The sequence below is a fragment of the Zonotrichia albicollis genome, chromosome 2 (genome assembly GCF_047830755.1).
Source record: "Zonotrichia albicollis isolate bZonAlb1 chromosome 2, bZonAlb1.hap1, whole genome shotgun sequence".
NCBI lineage: Eukaryota > Metazoa > Chordata > Aves > Passeriformes > Passerellidae > Zonotrichia > Zonotrichia albicollis.
Genome location: NC_133820.1, coordinates 66202182 through 66226742, shown reverse-complemented (window position 1 = coordinate 66226742; position 24561 = coordinate 66202182). Strand labels below are relative to the sequence as shown.

At 41.0% G+C, this 24561-nt stretch overlaps 1 protein-coding gene and 1 long non-coding RNA gene across 6 annotated transcripts in view; both read left to right on the top strand.

Moving 5' to 3' along the window:
• The window catches only part of LOC141728210 (uncharacterized), a 584197-nt gene that overhangs the window by 277767 nt on the left and 281869 nt on the right, over positions 1-24561 (top strand). The window lies entirely within an intron of this gene.
• RNASEH2B (ribonuclease H2 subunit B) overlaps positions 1-24561 on the top strand; it is a 62565-nt gene that overhangs the window by 32243 nt on the left and 5761 nt on the right. For 2 of the 5 annotated variants that reach the window (XM_005482399.4, XM_005482398.4), the window contains exons 10-11: positions 2551-2631; positions 4573-5317. The exons of 1 other annotated variant lie outside the window; for it this stretch is intronic. In XM_005482399.4, coding sequence (XP_005482456.2) covers positions 2551-2631; positions 4573-4680 — 189 coding nt within the window. In that variant the 3' untranslated portion in view covers positions 4681-5317. 2 more of the 5 variants (XM_005482402.4, XM_005482401.4) reach the window with 2 other exon arrangements.

The window sequence follows — 24561 nt, the reverse complement described above, 5'->3', positions numbered from 1 at the left end:
GTGGAATGTGTGTGCATCTGTGTGAGCAAGGAGCCACATTTATAGTGTTTAGTCTGAAGAGCTTTTTCCTCCAAGATTTTCACCTTGTTTGAAGTCGAAGAGCCAAAATCACTTCTTCAGTCTTTTTCTTTTACCTTCCAAATGTCTTCCTCACACATCAAGTCCCTTTGCTTTGCCTCAGACAAGTAAGGCTTATGGTTTGCAAAGTTTGCCCCCTAGAACCAATAACCCCACTTTGGATAATCCTTTCCATTTACTTTAAACTGGGCAGCCCATGTCTGCTGAAACGAGATTACCTATCATGCTGGCCTTTCCTGCAATGTCCCTGCTACTTACTGAAACAAAGTCTAAAAAAACCCTCAGTTCTGGCTCCTTCAGTGACTATTCTGTTTAGCAGCATGTCAGCTAGCACATAGAGGAATAATTGAGCCCTACTGTTATTAATAGCATTTGTTCTCCAATGGATATCCAGAGATATGTTATTTCCATGTGGCTGGACAGTTGTTCTGGCTGCACAGTTACTTGGCCCTTTGATTCAGTTAAGAATTATCTTTATGTGTTGTAAGAAATATTAAGTACACATCAGGAGCCAATTGATAGTCATTAGCTATATAAGCATGTTAAAACAACTGTATTAAACTGCATGTGATGTACATTCCATATTGCGTACGAATAGCTCTTATACCGTTGGGATAGTCCTGAGAATCTATTTTTAAAAACAGTTTTATTTCAGCAGTTTGGTTGCAGAGGAAATGAGGCTTAGAACTGTTCAGTTGTTGGGCAGTGAGACCTTGCTGAGGATTTGATTAATTTCCAGAGCACTGACCAGGGTGTGTATGATGTTTCTGTGTTTAAGTCCTTGCAACTTCAGAGATTAAAACACTCCTTTATTTCACAATCTCAGAGGAGCAAGGTAGGCTTATACATGGAAACTTCGTCTCCTTCAGACTGTTTCTAATCACTTGTGTTGACATTTCTCTTCATGAGGACAAGGTGTATTATCAGACATAATATATGATTATTCCAAAATAAGGTTCTAACATGCATTTCCTGTTTTGGAAAAATAATTGCATGTTTGTAAATTACATTTAACTGTGAAGGGAGGAAAGATGTAGAAACTTCAGTGATCAGCCAAAAAGCAATGACACATTCTCTTTCTTGAACAAGAACAAGCTGGGTGCAGCCTGGTCTTTGTGATTTAATAATTAAATCAAAATTGCATGTTCTTTGTATTAATTGTAAGCCGTTGATCTTGTGTTGTAATTATCACAGTGTCCAGTTTGTCAGCACAGGGAGTCTGGCTATTGGCAGATGATGAGAGACATTTACAAAGAATATGTAGGCTTTGCTACAACTAAACAGCAAATGTTTTGCTGAAATGCAAACATTTTTGTTATGAGTTTTAAAAACTTGTTTATCAGATTCCAAAAAGAGGAGAAAAGTAATTCTTCATTAGATTGTCATTTGAAAATGTAATCACAGCACAGTAAACAGCCTCCTAAAGAGGCTGATCCAGATTCCATTGAAATGAGAAGAAAAGGCTTCAGTTGGATCTGGTTCTAAGAGCTGAGAAATCTAGGCTGCAGACCTGACTTCTGTGCCAAACAGAGAGAGGGAGGGGAAGAGAGAGAGAGATATCAGAAGCACCATAAACAAAATGAATAAAACAGGATCTTAAAATGTATGGTACCATCCAAGTTGCTTGCAAAATCACTCTCTTTGGCACAAAAGCTGGGAAGGCCATGGTCTAGATTTCACAGGATATTAAGGACAGGGTAGTAATATCAGATATATAATAATAATAAAAATACAGTGTTGTAAAATACTACATACTTTTTTTTCCCTTTTGGAAACATACCAGAATGTTTTCACCTTTAAACTAAACACATGCTCACAGTTTATGGAAAGAAATATTCATTTTTACTTCCTGATCATGTGGAGTGCTTAGAATCGTTCACGTGCATTATTTCTGAAGTTAGAAGTCACACAGCACATGCAGTCAAACTTCCATAATATACTGTTGGATTCAAGTGATAAATGAGCTATGGCAGTGTTTCATTCTTGCCAGCCTGTAGAAGCTAATTAATTCTAAAGGTTGTGAACAGACAACAGACTAAATGATGATCCACATGTGCTGGCAGATAGATACAACACCGGAGGTGCTGCACAGGTCCATGAGATCATAAGCACTACAGTTCCTTGACTGTCAGGCACTGACTTCCAACAGCTGCTCCAGAAAGCTCTCTAAATAGACTGACACCAAAGTCACAATCATGGCTGATTTCTAGCAGTCATTCGTCAGAAGGCTAGGAAGAAAATGCTTCCCCTGACACTGAATGCTCTCTTCTGAATGCTGTAAGGATGGTTTATATTCACATGTAGAGAAGAGGATTGCAGACAGAAATCTTCCACTCTTGCTGCAGATTCTTCAGTTGATTGCCAGTCCTGTTTTGGTGCTATGGTTACGTTTTAAAGCCAAAGCTTTGAACTTCCCTGTGTGTACATCATAAAAGTGGTTGACAGAGCAACTTCCTCACTCTAACATTTCAGAAAAGGAAATTGTCAGATGTCCCTGTGGAACCACAAGAAGACTATACTAAATTTAACAGCGACAATCTGAAAACCAAGAAGGTAAGCAAGCCTTGCATTCATACATGTTTTGTTGAAGTGTAGATGAATAGCAAATACTAGCACAGAGTGCATAACTTTCTCCTTCAAAACACATCACTAATACAAAACAAATACAAAATTGTCTGACATCTGTAATTATATCTCTTTGAACTTTTCTTTCAGGTTTAATGTGACAGTTTTAATTTCGTATTCTGAACTGTTTTGTACTACTGCTGCCAGGCTGTATTTCACCAGTTAACATTCCAGTGAGCCTCACAGACTCAGACACATGTGTTAAGGTGTTTGGCTAATGTTTGCAAAGCTCTTTGAGATCTTTAGATGAGAAATCCTGTGGCTTAGTGATAGCAACTGGTAAATTTCAGTTACTCAAAAAAGAAATGAAGATGGCAGCATTTACTTAAATTCCAAGGGATGCTAGGACAGGCTTTATTTTTACCTAGAAATATTGCTTGTGCACTTACTTATGTCAACTTAATGAAGTTAAGTCAACACAGAACTTACTGATTGCCAGCTCCAACGCATGTTTGGAGGCCAATCCAAATCTGAGTCCAGCGGTGCCTGCCACTGTACTATTCCTAGGAGAGCAACAGAGATGTGAAAAGAAATAGATCCTGTCTGTGTCTGCCAAAGCTGTGAGGCTTGTACTGGCTTATTTCTCTGAACATTGAAAGAAAATGAATCTTCCTCCAATCCGTGGGGAACTGAGAAGGCCCGCTGTGCTGGTCTTGTGACCTTCAGTCTAATGCTGACTACTCGTTATCCCTTTGCAAAGAGAAGCAGCTGGTGACAGATGCATTCCTTCCTCTCCCCAAAACCCCAGATTTTTTTTTTTACTCATTGCACATTCTAGTTTGGAAGTAGGAGGATTGCCCCCTAAGTGAAGGTAATAAATAGTTTAAATATGCATGCTTCCCCCCTCCCCACATTATATGCTTTTGAACTTAGCATAATGATAAAAATAAACTGAGGAGAGATAATTCATTTTAACATTAAATAAGATTTACTTCTGAAGTAATAATGCACATTGATGAGAGAATCTGGGAAAGAAAAGATAGCCCTTGGACTCTGTACAGTATACTACTCTTTTTAAAATACTTTGGCAGTGGTTTTATTTGTAGAGTAACACAGACAGTCATACAGTTGTTGCCTATCTCCATCATATCCATAACCATCTAGTTGATCCCTAGTACTGTAATTGGGAAGTCCTGCAGACTGAGGAGTATCATAAGGAAAAGTCAATGCAAAGTTTTCTTAATAGGGAAAGCAGCTAGAGATTTAAAACATAACGCTTTAAAATACAAGAAAGAAAAGAGGTTGGCTCTATAAAATGTGGTTCATAAAATGTGTTTTAGGTGTAGAAGTCTGGGAAGTTGTCCCAGTGGCCTCAAAAGTGCTTTGGAAACGTTAGTTACCTTCTTCATTCCTAGTTCTTATTCCCTTTTCCCTTTATTTCACTGTGCATAGTCTTTGATAGTAAATCAGTGTGAATTATTCATCATCCGTAATGCAGGTCTGTAATTCAGCCTGCTGACAGCATAATCATGAGATTGAGTCGGAGGGTACAGAATGCATCTGTTCTATTGCATGCATTATTCCTATTAATGTACACTCAGGGATTATCCCAAAGTAAACGTTTGATTTGGGATACCTCATCCTGCAGAAAGGAGAGATGTTTCACCTCCTTCTCCTTGTACTTGGTTTTCTGTCTTTGTTTGAGGTTAAGTAATTCAAGACAAGTATTCTTCAGTTTGAATAATCTCAAATTTGTTTTTTAATATTTTTCTCCTACTATTCAAAGCCTGCATCACATTATCCTTACAACCGTATACTAAAAAAACAATTCAACTTATTGTTTGACTTCTGTATTTAGGAGTTTGTAGCATCTGTTTCCCCCCTATGGAGTTGCTGTTTAACTGTTTCTGTTTATCATTTCACTCACAGGCAAACACCAAGATGTCTGCAGCACAGAAGGCTCTGGCCAAAGTTGATAAGAGTGGAATGAAATCCATTTCTGCTTTCTTCAGCTCCAAACCTAAAACATCAAAATGAAGACCTATTCTTTAAAGAATTTCATACAATGGTTATTTTTATGTTAAGCTAAAGAAGTCTCCTGAAGTTTTTTGTTAGTATAGTGTATGCAGGGCATGTCTGGGTACGAGTGTGATGGAGAGGTCTGTCAGCTGGCCGGGCACAGAGCTGCTGGTCCTTAGTGAGGCAAGGCAGTACCATGATATCTGATTTTCCAGCCTGGATTGGGAAGATGGCTCAGCTGCATTAACATGGTGCTGTGAGCTAGAAGCAAGGCTTAGCCGGGTACTAGACTGTGCTGCTGCTCCTTCTAGAGCAAGCCCAGTAAAGCCCACCATGGAGTTTTCTCCATTACACTTCATTCTAGGTCAAAAACTTGTCCACCTTTGATGATTTTTTTTCTTAAATTCATAAGGAGCGTTATTTTTTAAAAACTTTCTGAAGTTTTTTACCCAGTGTTGCATCAGAGTAGGATAGCATCATTGCATTTTTATTTTGACCCAAATGTAAGCGTTGATGGAAGGGTTGTCACTGGTGGTATTTTATCGAGGCAAGGATTTTCTCTGTATTGGGATTTGAGGCGTTTTCAATATGCTGGAAACAAATGGCAATGAATGTCAGTGTACATGTAATGCAATAAAGTGCTTTGTGTAACAAACTTGTGCTTGCTGTATTTGCTGTATGCTTCAAAAGCTAGGTTGTGTTTCAGCACATTTTTTAAGTGCTTTTGGTATTTTCCTGTATATAAATTTTAATCCTTAAAGAGTTCTGGCATCTCTTTGGCTTTACATGATAAATCTCTTAGCGCATAGCAATATAGGGGTATTTTTATGTTTAGTTCCAAGGTCAAGAGGTCCTTACAAAAATAATCAGGGAAAAATTGATTTAAAGGCAAGAATGGGTGGGGTTTTTTTAAGAAGCCTGTTTGGCATTGGATTCAAAAGCTTAAGTATGAGTGTCTTAGATAAGGTTTAGTTTTACAAAGTTTTGCACAAGGTAGGACTGTTACTTAAAATGCACTATCCACTCTTTTCTGTGTTCTTTCATCATTACAGACTATTCCTGTATATTTAGAGGGATAGCTGATGATGTGGCTTCCCTCAGTCTCAGAATTGAAAAAGAGATGGAGTCATTGGGATCATTTGTACCGATCTAGCCAATTCTGCACAATAATCAATGTCATCCATCAGTTGTTGCACTGAGTCATTACTGTAGATCAACTACGATGTTTGTTTTTGAATGACACTCTTAAAACACATCAGTCTTTGCTACTTCAGCTCAGTAAAGAATCTGCTTGTATCCCTTGATCATGCAAGTTTTAGTGAAATTAGGCATTTCCCCTTTTTGAGTAACTATGCCATTTTTCCACTTCAAACTTACTTGCTGTCATTTACAACCCTTGGATTACGATGGTGTCTGTTAGGTTAAAAAGCTCTGTAGCACTCTATTCCAGCCAGAAATGAAAGAGAAGTCTTGCCGTGTGTTCTGTGCAGTTTTGTAGTTCTTTTTGGGTTTTGTGTGCTTTTCAAACTGATGTTTTTTACAAAGTATCAGATATAGTTTGCAAATGCACAGAGGGTCAGCATGGCTGGAATTCCAGATAGAGGAAAATACTTGGAAATCTACAGAATTATTATCTCTGGTAATAAATAGCATTTGATGACCCCAGAACAAGCAATAGTGGTTGTGAACTGGAAGGGTTAAATTCCAGAAAACATTCAACCTCCCATATTCATGTGAGTAGAATCATGGGATGCCAAAGTGATGGCAATTTTGAAAAACACCCATCAAAAATGTAGGATGATGCTATGGGAAAAAAGGAAAGGGAAATATCAGGCACATTCTGCTGGGTTAATGGAGAAGTTCTGTGCAGTAAACAACTAGTTAGGGAGTGTTTTTGTAGAAAAAAGGAGTTTTGTATCTATTAATGAAAAGCCAGTTCTAGAAAATGCTGAGAAAGCATGGGATGGGTTCTTGTTGGAAAACCAGGAATGGGAGAGGATTATGTTCAAAACGGGAACTATGGGGCAGAACAGATACATGGTAGAAGCTCTTCTGAATATTTAAAAATGCTAGTTTTAGGAATTTGGATTTTAACAGTTCAAAAATTTTGTGAAATAAACTTTCCAAGCACGCCTTTTCATTGACTGAGCTGTTCAAGAACCTTCTATGAAAAAGTCCCAGTTTCTCTGGTCAGAATTTGGGACAGAGAGAGAACAAATGTGATACAGATGAGAGGCCTTTGTGCTGACCTTCTGGTACTTCTCAGGTACCAGATTTCATTTTTTCTTGCTCTATGCATGCCGTTCACATCTGCTGCTGTGCTCAAGGACTGAGTCTAGAGTTCTTCTTCTGTGCAGGGATGCATTTTGCTTTAGTGCCACATCTCGACTTCAGCTGTCAGCTATGCTGTAACTTACCATAATAGTAATTTTATTAGTGACTGTACTTTTGATTAAGCACAAATTTGTGCATGACAAGAAAAATAAGCCATTTCCAAAAACCATTAGAACTTTCACATGAAAACAAAAACTTTTCCCTTTAGGAAAGCAAGAAGTACATTTAGTAAGTTTGAAACTTCCTCGACATGTATCTGTAAGAAGTTATGAAGAGCATAAGGTGCCAAGTGCATAAAACAATATTTCCTACCACAATAAGGATTTAAATATAGTTACCCTGCTTGGCCAGCAGTAGCAGTAGATCATTATGAAGTGTTGCTTTGCTATTTCTTCCTTGGTTAGCATAGTATAGAGCAACATGCCAGGGCTATTATAGAAATGTGGTTTTACTTTATTTCTTTTTCTGGGTTAACATGACATCTCTACATGTTCATGTAAATATCTGATGAGCTGTGATGATTTTATAGTTGTTTATCTGGGATTAAACGGCTCTCACATTTTCACTTTTTTGGACTTTGCATAGAAAATGGATTGACATCAGTGGGCATGGAAAACATGGAAATTCAAGCACTGACTTAGGGATATTTAAGGGTCAAACTGGCACATCATTTTCAGTCTTAAGTAATAAACTTAGTTCTATTTGTAGAGGTGATTGGTGATTTGAATATTTTCAGTGGAAGAAGTGGTATAGTTGGCAGAGCTTGCATTCAGATCTGAAATCTGGAAGGGTTCAGTGTGCTTGTTTTCAGGTGTTCAATTGCATCTGACGTGATGTTTATTGAGGCAAAATTAAATGCATGGATGGTTATTTGAATAAAGTAATGTTTTTGTTTAGGGTTTTCTCTTTACTTTGTAGATGCCTGAGAAAAGACGTGCAAAGAAGAAATGAAAGGAGCTTAAGAAGACTCACTTGTATTATTGTAACTCTCCATAATCACAAAGCTGCTTTTGATGGCTTCTTTTACGCACTTTCTGAAAAATAAATGTTTGACATCGGACATGCCCCGTTCCAAGAAATAGCAAATCTCAGCAGATTAGCATTGTTAAATATGCGGTGTGTTAAACATACTCTGCTTCAAATTTTATAGCTCACACACGATTGGTCTATCGGGCCCTTCCAGGAAAGCACTTACGAGCATGCCTAATGTTAAGCACATGAGCAGTGATCCTCAAGTCAGCCGTGTTGTTCATGTGGGTAAGTGCTTTGCTGGATCAGTGCCTGCAGCCCTGTTAGGTGCTGAGCATCCTGATCCATATCCAGCAAAGCACTTACGTCCATGCTTATCTTGAAGTGGAAGAGCCAGTCTAATATTTGTGCATTAGTGTTCACCATAAAATCTCTCTTGGCACAATGACTCATATGCTTAATATTAAGCACCTGCCCAAGTATTTTGCAAGATCAGACCAACTGCATCCTTGAGCAAGTCTTAAATACTTGATCTTCTATGTTTTGTACTCATTTTTTAATAGAATGTGTGCTTTTAGTGACTGTAATTACAAGTTTTAGAAGCTGTGTAGCAAAATATGTTTGTATAGCATGTTTTATGCAATTTCTTCTTTCTTTTTCAAAAGTCCAATGTTCAATCAAAAAATCAACCAAAATGGGAAAAAACCCAATATCGACTCTTTATAGGACATTTACATTTCTAAAAGTAATTTCACTGAGTTTGATTTACATTATTTTGTCCAACGCTGACCAGTTTCACAGCTAGCTCAGGTTGTGTGGACAGTGTGACTCTTAAGTGCTAATGCTTCAAGTTGGTTGTATGTTCAGAAGGACAGATGGAGAAGCTGTATTTTTTTATTTTACTTCTTTTATTCTAAGGGACTGAATCCTTACAAACGTATATAAAATAACATGTACATTTTGTGTTAAGAACTAAACCAAAACCTATGTAATTTTTCAGGTTAAAAAAAAGACCTAATTATCCTTTATTTTCTGTGGAGTGAGCTTCAACCAAAATGTCAGCCTGAGTCTACATAAAACATGCAGAAAGTGGATGCTAATGAGATCCTGAAGTGATTTGTGTCATATGCAGTCTGATGTTTTTGACTTAAATACCTGTATATCAAACCACTGTTAATATATAACTCCTTGCTGAAGAACTTTTTAAAGTTAGTAATTGACAGGATTTTGAACAGAATTAATTTTACTTCTGTAAATTCCAGCTGTGACAGTTCACAGATGCCTGCAGCAAATAACCAAAATGCTTGGTAAAGCTTGAATGCATTTTAAGTGTTCTAGATAAAATGTAAAGAAATATTTTACATCAACACTAGCAAATTTTGCCTAACTTTGAGTAAAGAAGAGCTCCAATAAGAGTTTATTTTGACCTTGCTGGAAGTTAAATTCCAGGACAGAGGCAATAGCTTATTCAACTTTCTTTTCAACTGATTCTGCTCATCTCTGTTTCAGAATATGAAAAACCTGAACTATTCACTATTTAGAAATCATATATGAAAGGAAATGTAATCTGAATGCCTGTTTTAGGAATTTGCACTGAATTATTTTTTTTAGTCTGGTGAAGCAATGTGCACTTTCTCTTTTTAAGGAAAAATAATTTTTTAACATCGTTTTTAGGAATACAGCAAGATTATTATATGGGTCCAAAATGAAATTTCTATTTTTCTAGCTTACATTAAAAAATGTTTGATGTATGAATTAAGATGATATATTTCAGTATATGGTTCCCTATTTTGTAAGATTTTATTTTTAATATATGTGCAAGAAATAAATAAATGCCTTTGGAATATTTTGCTGATTATTTCTTCACTAGTATCACAGAGGAATGCAAAGAAGAATGTGGTGCAGTCAGGCTGCTGATGCTGTTACCCTCCACAGGGTAGTCAGTAATTCTTGGACTGAGTTGGAGGAAATAATGAGTCCTGATATAAATACAAATCTAAAAGTTCATTTAGACAGATTCAGTGATGCAATTAGGCTAATCCCTGAGGACCTTACTGTACAGGTTTTCTAAAGAGATCCCATCTCTGTCTACATACAGTTGCTCGCCTGCACACTCTGGACATTTTCATTTTTGTGAAGATGATGGTGGATCTTTGAGTGTTGGTGGATGGGATGAAGAGAGTGGAGGTGAAGGGAATGATGTGATTATTTGTGTGACTTTTTACGTACTTTGCATTCTTTGCCATAACATATGTGATACATCAGTGCTGCATCACAGACTGACACAGAACTGATAAACAATTATTTTCCATGGTTTTTAAGAGCAGACAGGTAATAAAGCACAGAGGAAAAGCTGTTCCTCCGCCAAACATTATCCTGGTATCACCCTGATATTGTAAGTGCTGACATGAGGCTTCAAGGCTGTTAGGATAGTTACAGTCATTGCATTTATAACATCCAGACAACAAGGGGCAAAGCAAAGATGATGGATATTTTATTTGACTGCCAAGTTTGTTTATTGATATTAATGAAACAAAAAAAGAAAAGAAGTAAGGCTTGTACCATTTCATATACCCATCGCTCACCAAGACTTATCTGAAGAAAGAGAAGTACCAGTGCTAACAACAAAGCAATGGCATGGCATCTATTTAAATATGAAGTAGCCTTTACATTTCTTAGTTCAATGAAGTCACCTTGCAAGGCATTGCTAAGACTAAGGAAAACAGCACATTGCTTTACATTCTTGAAGAGCTTCAATAGCTCAAGTGTCCAAGCTGAGCTCTCTAGTACCCTCTCTGTGCACAACTGTTGTCTTTTAGGGTCTGTCACATTGCAAATTGCGCTAATTTTTCCAAAGCTCCCTTTTAAAATGCATTGCATACCCTGAGACAGTTGCAAAGCAAGCAATGGTGTGTCAGGTAAAACAATGCCCCTGTGAGGCTCATCAGTTTTTAAAAGGGGAAGCTAATAGGAAGATGAAAAGTTCTGCTTTAAAATTCAGCTTCTGATTTGGGATTATGGTCATTGTTTTGTTCATCCTTTGTTTTTTCAATCTGAGGACCTGATTCTTTTTCAGAAGGTGCTAATTTGTTATAGTCTCACCTCCCCTTGCCTTCAGGCCAATTGAGCAAGCTGTTTCAGAACAGGAATCCACATTGATGAGGGCAGGCAAAATCAAAACTCTCTGCAGTCCTGGTTGTGCATAGACTCATCACTACTTTCTCTTGAATTCCTTGTGCAAGCTGGCATTGCTACAGGTTCTTCCAAAACAGTTCAGAGTTGATTCAATAGGGGTGAAAGTGAAAAACCCCAACCTGATGTACTTTCTTCTCTTATAGTTAATCCTACTCTAGAGAAACTGAGCAGAAAGGTTAAAGAGACAACAATAAGGATGGAAATTAAGAAGGCAGCAAAGCTGGCTCAAATACAAAAGGCAGTGTTGAAAATGAAGGAAAAGTAGGCAGAGGAAGGAAATAGTGGCAAACGAACTGTTGAATTGAAAGTGGAAAAAGACCACAATAAGTCTGAACATGAAGAAAGCAACAGCAATGCTGACACAAGTGAAAAAGACTATATTTAATTTCTACTGAATTTCTCTACCTTTATTGGCATCAGTCATGGTATGGTCTCGCCAAGGATCTGGTGCCACTTGAGTGGGCACGCTGGTTACAGAGATTGGGCTGCTGTTATCAGCAGTGGGATTTGCTGCTGCACCTCTTCTCTAGATGCAGATGGAGCAGCACTGAGCTCAGTCCTGCTGTTCCTTCCATATGAGGTAGACCCCCAGGTGTCATGCCCTTTGCAGAGCTCACATCATCTCCAGACAGCAGCAGATAGCACTGGGTGGCTTGTGTGGTATCTGCAACTCCTTACATGTGTTTCACCCTTCTTCTGACTTCAATTTCCTCCCCCAGTGTCATGTCCTGTCACATCATCTCTTATGGTGCAGCCACTGGACCACGCCCTTTCTTGTATTTCAGAATATCTTGGTGCCACCAGTGCCTGAAGGCTCCTAATGAGTGAGTACCACTTGCATCAGCTACTGATGCTGCAGAGCCACATTGCCAAAAGAGAATTGTCTGTGTCTTCCTGTAGAGTCGCATGGAAAAGTGTCCTGGTTTAGGGCAAATTTTGGGAGGAAACCTCCAAATGGGGTGCCTCTAGAAAAGCAAATTCAAGCAACCCCTCCCCCAGCTGAGGGGTTCAGGAAAAGATTTTCTTGGAGAAAAGTGAAAAAAACTGTTTATTTAACTAGCAGAGTATTCACAGGCATAAAAAAATGGATAATATTAAGCAGTATAACTTCTTGCTGTTTTGAAGGTATGGGAAATTCAGAAAGTTCTTTCTGTGGCTTGTAGCTCGGCTCACTCAGACTCTTGTCAGTCCCTCTGGCACTGGAAAGCAGCATCACAGGTCCTGGTGGGCCACAGGTGTGAGCTCCAAGTTTTTCTGAGTTTTCTGTCCAGAGCAGATTTGAACAGTTCCAAGAAAAAGAAAAAAACACAGTCTGGGGAACTTCTCTGCCTCAATTTACTGGAAAAAAAACCCAAGCGAAAAAGCAAAGGAGAGCTCTCTCCCACTGTCTGTCCATGCTGCAGGTAACACAGTCCAGGAGAAGAAGCAAGTGCAGTCCCTGTGCAAACTCTGTGCCTCTTCTCTCCCCCCTTCACTCTCAGAACCAGTCTTAAAGGTGCAGAACTTAATATCCAGCGTAAACAGAACAAACAACTGGGGATACAAGCACCATAAAGTCATCCCAGGTCATTAAGACAAGGGGTAACAAGCATAAGTTGTACTGGGAGAGCTTTTTTCTTGACATAAAAGAAATTGTTCATGATAGGAACAATCATTCACTGGAACAACCTTTCATGAGTTGTGGTAGAGTCCCTATCACTGGAGGTTTTCAAGATGCCATAGGACAGGATGCTAGATAATCTCATCTAGGCTCTTCTTCCATGAATGGTTGGACCAGATGATGTTTTGAAGTCCCTTCCAACTTGGGCTGTTCTATAATTCTGTGAAATCTGTAATGAATGTGCCACCACAGAATTGCAGCAAGAGTGAGTGCTATGTATGTTTTTCCCAGCCCATTGTTTAGACAGTGCAGTTTTGACAGAGAGGATACCTTCAGGGAGGATTATTTGCTGTGGTTTTTATTCCCAAGGCAAGTTGTCCCTGTATGCACATGCCTGACTTGAGCATTTCCCTTCCAGGACTATTGGTTAGTGACAAACAGTATGAGCCAAATGCTCTACAGAGATAAGAGGGTTTTGTTATTGGCTTGTTTTGCAGGAAAATATAGGGGGAAAAAAGGCTCAAAGGCTGCCCAGGAGGGTTGTAGAGTCTCCCACTGTGGAGGTATTCAAAACCTACCTGCATGCATGCCTGTGTAACCTGCTCCATGTGACCCTGTCTGAACAGGGAAGCTGGACTAAATTATCTCCAAAGGGCCCTTCCAACCCAAACGATTCTGTCACTCTGATAAGCTTGGAAATAAAGGAGTGGAGGTGGGAAGGGCAGAGAGAAAAGAGAGCTTGAATAGCACAGGGAAGCAAAGAGGACCATGGATCAGCACTTTTCCATGCTCTCATTTTATCTGGAAGTTGTGCCTTAAAATTCTTCTTTACTTGTGCCAGTGGTATGTGTAAACCACTAGGCAGCAGGCAACTACTAAAAAGCAGTAACTCATTAGAATGGACACGCTACTCCACAACAAGAAGAAAATGTTACTGGACCCTTTTAAGAGAAAACCACTATAGAAATGAGTTTGCCAGTAGCACTTGCAAGGATCAGAAAGATTCTTGGTGCAGTTTGCCAGGGCCTTTTTCAGCAGTTTTTCATAGAAAAATGTTTATTTTTACAGTGTACAAAAGAGTCCTACTTGGCTTTGAAGCCACTGAGAGATGAGGTATCTGTCCCAGTGGGCTTACAGAATAACTACAAACAGTGACATTCTCAGATGTCCTCATACTTGTGTCCATGTGTTCTGTTCCATGTGTGTGTGAGTATTTTCAATTCTGCCAAACTGTAACCACACAAATTCTATTGGACAGAAAGGGAGTTGTGCATCTGAATTCTGCCCGGGGGTTTGGAAGCACTGAGCTTAAACTAACAGTGTGTATAAACAGTTTATTTTTTTGTTGACAAGATCTAAGCCATTATGCTCACAATACCTGGTCTCCATGAGTGAAGGGAAGGGCTTGGGAAGGAAAAGAGCTTCAATGGGTAAACACCTGGCTGCACATCTGGTGTCAACAGGAATCAGGCACTGACAACTATGGAACCCAGTTTGAGGACTGAGACCTGCTAGGAACAGGTGGGACCCGTCTGACAAAGTGGGGAGTTTGCCCAAGTGGAGAGTTGTGACAGATTGATACAAGCTCAGGAACAAAGCAGGGAAGATGCTGAGAGGGATTATTGTCTGTGTGAAGGGACCCTTTGGATGTATGGAGCTCCTCTATGGAAGAGATGGGCTTGTTCTCTTCCTCCTTTGTGAGGTGGAGAACATAGCCACCATCTGTACTCCACGTTGTCACTTTTCAGGGGGGAAACTTGAGTAGATTGGAGTCTTTCATTCAAAATCTGGATCCTCTTCAGGATTTTGCAATTTAATAGCCAGGAATCACATTCTCCCTACTGGCCACAGTATAGTGGATGGTGAGGGTGGTCCATCAGGAGAACACTGAGCCCACATCACACCTTTTTCTCACATCCATTGCTTCCTGGGACAGTCTGTGCTCTCTGCACCTGGGTTTGGCAGTGCTTCATGGTTTGCTTGTGGCCCACTGTCACTAACTTGTTTACCTCCTTCAGCACCCTATCACATGCAAGTATTCCTAAGAAACATTTTGGACATTTTGCCAAGTTGTTGTAAAATATGTACTTGCAGAGGGCCAAAAAATGTCATGTGGCCCTCCACCCCAGCCTTGCTTGACAGAAAGCTAGCTGATGCTGATACTGATTCTCCTTCTGCACCCACAGAACTCTATAAATTCTGTCTGTTGGTTCATTTTTCCCACCTGATCTGTGGGACACTGATTTTTCCCTCTTGTTGAGGAAGCTATGTGGTATTAATCTACTGGTGTTAGAACAGCACTTGTTTGTCCAGTGATCTTCAATCTCTTCAAGGAGAGCTTCCAGGTCTCATATGGCTTATCTTCTGCAGGAGATAGAGAAAGAAATAAATGGGACAGGAAGAAGAATGAGGAGCAGTGTGTCTTAATGAACAAGAGATGTCTTCCCTGGGGAGACAGGAAAATAATTTAAACTAGAGCCTGCAGCCAGGGTTGGTGAGTGGGCAGGAAGAGGTAGAAGGCAGGAAAAGAAAGGTTGATTTCCTGAAGGAAATGACATCAGCTCTGCTTCCCAGCCCGAGAGCTATGGCAGGAGGCACAGTTGCCCACTGAGCATTCTTGAGCTGTGGAGAGAGGGTAGGGTCTCACGTTCAGCAGAAGTGTCCAGGTGCCAACAAGTGTTTCTGCTCTGCATCTCTAGGAGCAGCAGACACAGGATATCTGCAGCCAGCTGGACCCAAACAAACATCTGTGGGCTTTGTTCCCCTCTCACAAAGGTAAAGGTGACCTGAATGGACAGAGGAGGAGCATAAAAGCTCTGCTGGCATCCAAAAATCTGGTTACACTTCTTCTCTTGCTCCGAAACTCCACTGAGACCTGGTATGATAAACAAACCCTTTTGCCTCATAGAGGGGAGGAAGGATAGAAATGTCTACTTTTCCCCCATCTCAGTGGTTTTGTGGTGCCCTGTATTTTACTATGAGCTCCTTGAGGCAACAGCCATTTTCTCAGCCATTTTCACGCAGTTCTTGGCTTACAGAAGTCTTGATCATTAGTTATTCCTCTCAATCTCAATTGTAAGAATTTTGTTTTATTCAGGACTACAGGATTTTCCCATCTAAAATATCCATGAAACAAATAAACTCCCCTTGGAGAGTCCTAAGTCCTTTTTGATCTTTTCTAGAAATCCATTTAAGTGAAGTGAAGGCTTGGTTTATGATGTACACTGCTGTGCTTCTTAGCAGACCTTTTTGTAAAACGTGAGGATTTGATTGAAATATTTTTAAAATACTTCATCTTTGAAGATATTCTCTCCCTTAGTCCCAGAATTCTTTTCCTTTCCACTGGGCACGAGTACAGCCCTTTGCCTGAGCTCACTGGCTCCTGGCTTTGGGCTGCTGTGGGTCTATTACACCCAGGGGAGTAGTATGAAGCTAATGACCAAGGGCAGAGGAGAGTTACACAAAAGGCTGCTGAATAAAGCCTGCAACAAACCAAAAATAGCTAGGGGGAGAAGGGAGGAGGAGGAGGAGGAGGAGGAGGAGGGAAGGCGGGTTGTGCTGCCCGAGGTTCCAGATGGGCTCTGCGTGCTGCGTTACAACAACAGAGCCACGGGGACGAGCGGAATGTTCCCATCCCTAGAGAATGCATGGCACCAACCTGTAGCACACGCCCCTCACCAGGTGAAGGATTGCCCAGCTCTCTGTCCCAGGGACACCACCTGACCAGCTGGGCAAGAGGGCTCATGTTCAATAAACTGGGAACCAGCATGGCTCGTTGCTCCTACAGCACTTGGCTTAGTAGCTAATTAGACCAATTCCTAAATAAGCATTACAAATAATAAACATGCGGTAGCATCCTGGTTTAACCAGGAGTTGAAGATAGTGCTGAAATCATTTATTTGTGTTTTAAAAGGCTACTGGAAACCTCCCTTTCAAGGATGAGTTAAGTAGCCTCATTGTCATGTCGCTTCTGCATTTTGAAGTTAAACAGCTCCATGATCTATGAACTCAAATCACACAGTTAATTACCCTACATTCCCCCTTCTTGCTCCCCTCCCTCTCCCACTTTGCTCTTGAAATACATTATATTTCTTTGGCAGTCCACTGAGAACAATGTCTGCTTTTGTGACAGCAACATTGCCAGTGGTGTAAAAATCTATGCGTCTGTCAGGTTTCCCCATGTGAAACATAATTGCTTAATTTCCATTTGAAAGTACATCCCTGACATTAGAACAACGCAGACACACCAAGGATAACAATGATTTCCTGACACCTACAATGGGGCATAATGTGGTAATAAATATGTGTGCAAAATGAATGCTCTGCACACAGAGGGAGCAGGTCTGAATTTACAGCTGCAGATGAAGTGTTCCTCAGGAAAAAAAAAAATAATAAAAAGAAAGAAACCAACAGATTAGCATCAGTGTGAGTCTATGTCAACCAGATGGCTTGCTATGGAAAAAGAGCTTCCCTGCTTTATTCCAGTAACCCTGGCTAGCAGGCTGAATGTCTGAGATGAGAAAAATGATCTCATTCAGTTGGGGGTTTTTTTTCATCCTTGCATACATACAGTTTGAGCTGGAGCGAAGTAAAAGCTCTGAAAAGAACACAGAAATTGTCCCTTAATGGTGGAGTGTGATGGACCAGGAAAGCTCCTGGACAGGGGTTCAAGCAGCCCAAAAGCACAGTGGAGAGCACTGACAGCTGGGAGGAGGGGAGCCCTCAGGGGACAGCCACTGGGTCCAGCCAGGCATCTACTCTGCACCTTGAAATGATGATGTGCTTCTCCCAAGACTTCTCCCTGCTTCAGATGGTCCCTGAAATGTTGGAGCAGAGGTCATTTCCCCAAAGTCCCAGTTGCTAGCATCCTTATATGTTAGTGTGATGGCAGGCATGGCCTGGCATGTTTGGTCCTGGCCTGCCAAGACTGGACTTGGACTGGACAACATTTGCAGTTCATGTGGAGGCAGCCATGCCAGGCTGCTGCCTGGTCCAGGCCACCTCATCTCATTTTAGGCATTTAACTGAACACTTAGTTAGGAGTAGTTTCCTTCAGGGTCACTGGGAACAAAAACACATCTTCATTTGAGTGTTGACAAGGGGTCTGGTGGTGCCTCTCTCTACAGACTGTGGGAAAAAGTCCTAGTGTAATAAGACTCTCAGCTTGGCCTGAAGTGAGATGGGATGAGTCCAGGCTCAGATGTCTCCCTTCAGGGTGATGAGTGCTGTCCTTTGCCAGAGCAGGTCAGGACATCCTCACTGTCAGACTCTCTGAATCACACATGGCTTCTCCCCCGAGACACTGCAGTTTGACAGCTAAGGAAGGGACCTGTAGCTGACAGTTTGAAGAAGTCCAAGTGCACTTATCTTTACAGGCATTTGAGAACCCAATATGAGATTTACAGCATTGGCTTGCTGCTAAAGTAGCATTTCACAAAAGCTCTGGTACGGTGGTTGCTGGGACAGACAATGTGCTTCATGCAGCAGGCAATTTTGCTGGGAGTTTCTGGATTCCAGTTAGAACTAAGTGCATTTCTGTGACACTGTGATGAGGGTTGTCCTACAGAGAGGTTGTAAAAATAATCAGGGTGATTTGACCTCTCTTATCTGCAATAAATGATGAGTTGTGACTGTGCACCAAGAAACAGGAGATGAGAATCTTCCTTCTCTTTGGAGAAGTTGTGACACCATTTGTTAAGACCTCTTTCAAGGCTAGGGCACCATTCACAGGGCAAAAATTGAATAGTTATTTTTCAGTTTTCTTTGTTTAAATTCTGTTCCCAATGGAAATTTTTCACAGTAAGAAATGAGGAGGATGTTTAACTTCAGTTTGGTCTATGGCAGAATTAATGTGCATAGAATATCCAGTCCTCGGTTCTTTACTTGTCTTTGGCACTGAATGAATGTCTGTCATTGTGAATATCTACAAAATTACTGTTTTAATGACCTGTTTGCTTCAATTAAGGTCTGGCTATTATCTTTCCAAGAGGCAGAGGGTCGGGGAGGGGGAGACAGAACAGGAGAAAAAAAGCTGATCACTAGGATGTGTGAGTAGAACATTTAAGGGGCCAGCTGAAACTGAGAGTGGATTTGGAAAGGCTGTGTGATGAATCTGTGACATTGCAATATTTCAATCATCACATTTCAGATTCTGGTTCATGCATCATTTGCTATGAAAGTTTTGAGATTTTAATCAGTGTTTCAAGAGTAAATTGATACAGCCTAATCATTTAGAATCTCTGGCATGAGACCAAAGTGTATTATGTTAAGTGTATGTTATGTATTATAAAAGCTGCTTGCTGAAAATTAATTGAGTATTCCCGTGCTAGATAATGTTTCTCCATTCCCCAGAGCCCATCCCTTTGCGTGCGAGTGTTTTCCCAAGTGCAATGCAGATGCCAGAGAAAAGGTGAATATATAACATATGTAAAAGACTGGCTCAGTTTGACATAGCACAGTATCAGGCCTGCTAACCTCTCTGACTGGATTGTGGGGTTGTTTATTTGTCTGCATGATGTGTAGGAGGAAAACTTCTGGGTACAAAATGACAGAAAAATGTATTTTCCATAAAAGAAAAATATAAGAAAGCCTATTAAAAAATTGAATGCATTTGCATTTCTACTGATGGCCTATGTGGACTTGGCAGAACAAGCAGCCCAAGTAAATGACGCAGTTAGCAGCCAGTGGGTCTAGGTAACAAATGTGCCACACACTGTGTATTGAAAGGATCACTAAATTCCCATGTTGTGCTGGTCCTGCATCCTGCTTGACCTGTGGCAATGCTGATAAAAGGAGAAAGCTCCAAGATGAGGAGCTGGGCACACCTTTGATTTGCCAAAAGCCAATGGTGGGTGGCCACCAGCATTATTTATCCTCTGTGCTGACATTTCTGCTACAAAACTTTTCCATCTGCTGAAACTGGTTTCTCAAGGATATTTGGGCTCCTTTTGCAAAGAGGGGTTGACTTTGGAACTTTCCCTGTCTAACTAGTACAGAGGAAATAGGTTCAAATACCCCTTCTGCACAGGCACTCCTAAGATGAATCTTCCCACCATCAGCATGTTCTTCCCAGCATCCTGGTCAAAACTGTCCTAATTTATGGGTTTTGGTCATTAGGCAAAAGAAGATGGGTATTTTCTGGCTGCAGTTGGATCTCATTTCCCTCAGCTCCAGTCTCAAGTCCTCATTACACATTTTCTCCCCTTACCACCTTTTAGAAAGTGGAGAAGCATCAACACTCAGAGCATGTGTCCATCCTCTCATCTTCTCATGAGATCTCTGTGCAGGTTCATTAGCCTCAGCTGGGCAAGCCAAGAGTTTGAAGCCCATTTGTACACATCCCAGGCAAGAGCCCAACATCTCTCCCTCTCGTGCCCCCCACTCCACTGTTGAAGTCCCTCAGCCACAAAGTGAGGAGAAAGGCAGCATTTGTCTTGATAGCTTTGGCTAGGACTCCCAGCCTCCCCCTTTGGCTGTCTGTCTTTCCTTCTTTGAATTTTTTAAAGCCCCAAGGCAATGGAAGAAAAGCATTTGTTTGGGGTCACTTCAAATTCTTCATTCAAACAGAATGAATTGTTTCATTCCACTGAATATTGGGAATTCCTTTTTTTTCTGTTTCAGTTTAATGGATAATCTCCTCCCCAAGGGGAAAATCAATAATTCCCATGGCCTTAATTTAGGCACACCCATTACCAGTGTTTCTAAGTTCAGGTACAGTCCATAAGATGGAGGAGTGAGATAGGGCTGGGAGGAGGTCATCCAGCTCTCCTGAGGAGGTAACATCTCAAAGGACTCAAGAACTCCTTTATGCTCAGAAGATTTGCAGTTGCTTGCCTCCACCCATGGCCTGGTTTGTATCATAGAAATGCCAAAAGTACATGTGCTGGGGGCACACACAGCATCTCTCATGGACTGAGCAGTCCCACGTCTGGCTTCCCCCTCAGGGCCCAGTTGCTCCCCAGTCATCCATCTGCAGCTCCTCTCTGCTGTACTCTCTGGCCCTTCTTTCAAAGGACAGCCAGTTGGCCTCCTCTGTTGGCAGCTTGCTCATCACCTGGTGGTCCCAAAACAGCAGAGGGGTGCCTTATCAGCTGGCCCCCTGCTCCCAGATGAGTCCTCCTGCAGAGTCCTCCTTTGCCCTGATGCCTGGCCATCTGGCATGCTGTCTGTGATAACTGGAGAAGATACTTGGGTGTCCTGTGGGAGAAGCTTCATGCTTGTGATCACAGATGATTTTACATTGCAAGGAAATGCAGTTTAGCCACCAGCTCTTGTTAATAGCATAAATATTCCAAATGGTTTTTTTTATCTATTCTCTCTTTATAGTGGCACCCTTTGGTGGAACAGTGAACAGAAAATAGAAATGGAGTATCCAAGAAGGCAAAATATTCCTAAGATTCACAACTGAAATCCTTCTTCAACTCTTGGGGTGAAAGATCTACCCTTTAGGAATAATTGAATGATTTAGTAATTATGACATCATCATCTTCTCCCCTTGTGTCATTGAGACACAGACAACATTCCTCCGAGAATAGGAGGGCAAGCTCTTTTTTTTTGTATCTAGTGGAAGAGTTTGCAGAACATCTTTGGAATATCCTTCAGAGGTATTGGAGTCTTAACACCAGATGCCAGAAGACACAAATGCTTCTGCTTCATTTAACACATATATGAAAAGGCACAAACAGGCATAAAAGCTAACAAGAGAGCTAGAAGCTTGGGCTGCTAGAGGTAACTTCTTCCTGAGAATCCATTTCTTCCTTCCTGTTGCTGGCTGCTAATTCACCATATGACTGTGGCCATCCAACCACTCTTGGTCCTTTCCTTGCCTGTCCCATTGAGCTGGTCTATACAATGCAAATTTCTCAGATACACTAAAATGCTATTGACAGGTCTCTTGTTTCTCCAGCCCCATCAGAGCCCATAAGCCTCACCACAATTACTCCATTCCTCATCAGGACTTTCCTTCTGTCACCTATCTGGAGCTCCTACGATGAAGGCTCTAAATTGCTTCGAGAAGCAACCAAGTAACCATGAACTGTTTATAGAGTCTGACCTTGGGAATGCCTGCAGCAGGAAAGGAAAAAATATTTTGCCCATTGGCAAAATATTTGCATAGGTCAGTGCAGACATCCAGGAGTGACAGAACTCATCACCATGAGATGCAGATGCTAGGGCTAGCAATCATAGCTCTACACAATTCTGTAGATTCATGACTTCAAAGATTTTTCTTTCCTTTTTGCAGATCTCTCAAAGTTTTTCTAAGGGAAAGACACATTGCTTTATAGTGAATTTAAGCTGACTAACAGGAGGCATTCCTCATCTCAAAGAATTGAGGTAGAAAATCTCTGCTATAACTGTAAGTAATGACTCTTAGGTGCTTCTTGTTCCAGACTTTATGAGACAACACAATCTCCGTTTCTTAGCCAAAGTATTACAAGGGTCACCTACTGCTGAACCTCTGGCTCATCATGCTTAACTTTGTGCTCTGCTTCACCTCTAAATGAAGTCAAGGATAGCGATCCAAAGTCCATGGTCAGTGTTACTCTGAACTTTCTGTATCACGCAAAGGACTTAAATTATGGCTGCAGATCCAGCTTGAAGACACCTGCCCTCATGCTGTCTCATGCTGTATGTTTTTTATTAAAATAGTCTATCATGAATGTCATATTAGCAAACTTAAATTTGGGGGCTCTTTCCTCTTTAAAGGGCAGTCACTCTGTAATGACATATAGCTCATCTTGAACTTTATATTAGCAGCCAAAGAGAAAGGCTGTAGACTGTATTTGATTTTAAAAATATAGGTAAGAAAATTTCATCTTTTTTCATTTTGGAACTTGAGACCAAAAGTACTGAACACTTCTGTTTACCTTTATTACACAGTATTGGCATTCCCAAAGTCTGGACTGAAAACTCATCATCTTTTTTCATTAAAGTGCTTAATATCAGGCTTTCTGCAATTTATGTTCCTTATTTTCCATGTATTATGACAAAACACTAATCCTAGAATGTCTGTTGCCATTGCTAATTGGAAAGCCACTCTTCATTGTTCCTTTTTTTTTGTTCTCCATTAAGGCCAACTGGCTTTAGTTGCTGGCATATAAAAAGTGAGAACAAAAAGAGGTGTTAAAAAAGTGCCAGGAAAATCTCCAAGCAGTCCTCAGTGTGAACAGATCTAGCTTGTCAGTCACCTCAGGAGAAAACTCTGGTAAGGCTGACGAGACACTTTCTTGAGTGCTGCATCCAGCTCTGGGACCCCCAACATAAGAAGGACAGGGACCTGCTGGAGCAAGTCCAGAGGAGGGCCACAAAGAGGATCAGAGGGCTGGGGCACCTCTCCTGTGAAAACAGGCAGAGAGAGCTGGGGCTGCTCATCCTGGGCAAGAGAGGACCTTCTGGCATCTTTCCAGTACCTGAAGAGGGCTTACAAGGAAGATGGAGAATGATTTTTTACAAGGATATATAGTGATAGGAAAAGGAAAAATGGTTTTCAACTGAAAGGAGCTGGTTTTAGATTAAATATAAGGAAGAATTTCTTTACTGTGAGGATGGTGAAGTGCTGTTGTGGGTTTCGCCGAGAATCTGAGGATGCCTCATCCCTAGAAATGTTCAAGGCCAATCTGGATGGGGCTTTGGGCAACCTGGTCTAATGGGAGGTGTCCCTGCCCATGGCAGGGGAGTTGGAACTAAATGATCTTTAAGATTCATTCCAATCCATGCCATTCATTGACTATGATGGTTCTATGCATGGGCTGTCCTTTGGGATTCTCATTCTTAGTGGCAGGGCTGGTGCATTGCATTCAGCTGTGTCTGGCAGAGTTGCTCCTTTGCTTTTGATTTCTTTTGTCATCTGCCATATCACCAACACTACAGGTCACATAGCAAAAGCAGCAAACCGAAAAACCTCAGAGGAAAACTGTACAACAAACTTCCTTGTGGAAGATGGAAGAAGGCAGGTGGAGTTGACCATACTTGGCACAGCAAATGCATGTGAGGTGGCTTGAGGGGCCATATCAGATCAAAGAAGTGGAGTGCAAAACCCTAGGAACGATTCTCTTCTGTTTTGTGATCATCACCCAGCAGACCAGAGCCAGGGGAGCAATACTGTAGAAGCACAAGGTATCCACATTCTTAGAGCCATTTTTTTTTCCTTTGAACTGTCTGACTCTTTACCTTCAATTCCCTATGTAGCCAATAGCAATTTTATGGTGTCTCCAGGAGACTCCAAAGCCTTCCAAAACACTCTTGAATACTTGGTGATGAAGGAAACTTTGAGGTGAGGCTGCTGCAAGGCAAATGGATCCTAGAGAGATGGGTGATGCCTTGTTCTGCACAATGTAAATGATCTTCATGGTTACATATAATCAACCCGTAAATGTGTGAAATCTGCAGTGACCAAACCAGATTAGTACTGTATTTAATGGAGTATGGATTTATTCACAGTGTTCGGCATGAATAAGGACAAATCAGATTATAAAACTGCTTCAACTTGTGGGACCCACATGATACAAAATTGGAAATCTGGTGTTTAGCATGGCTTGCTGTGGCGGGGACTTCGTAGTGATGCCCTTTAACTATGGTTGGGTTTAGCACTAACATAAAAACATCTGCCAAATCCCGCTGCTGCTGTGCAAGCTTACCAGCCTTGAGCAAAGCTTTCCACTGGCATCAGCAATCAGGAATGTCTGCCCTGGAAACAGACAGGGCCAGGTACAAACCCAGGTCAGCAAAAAAAGCCACAGCTTACACCTCCAGTCTTTCAAGATGAGGTAACTCTTTAAGGATGTGGGGACTCCAGTGGCAAA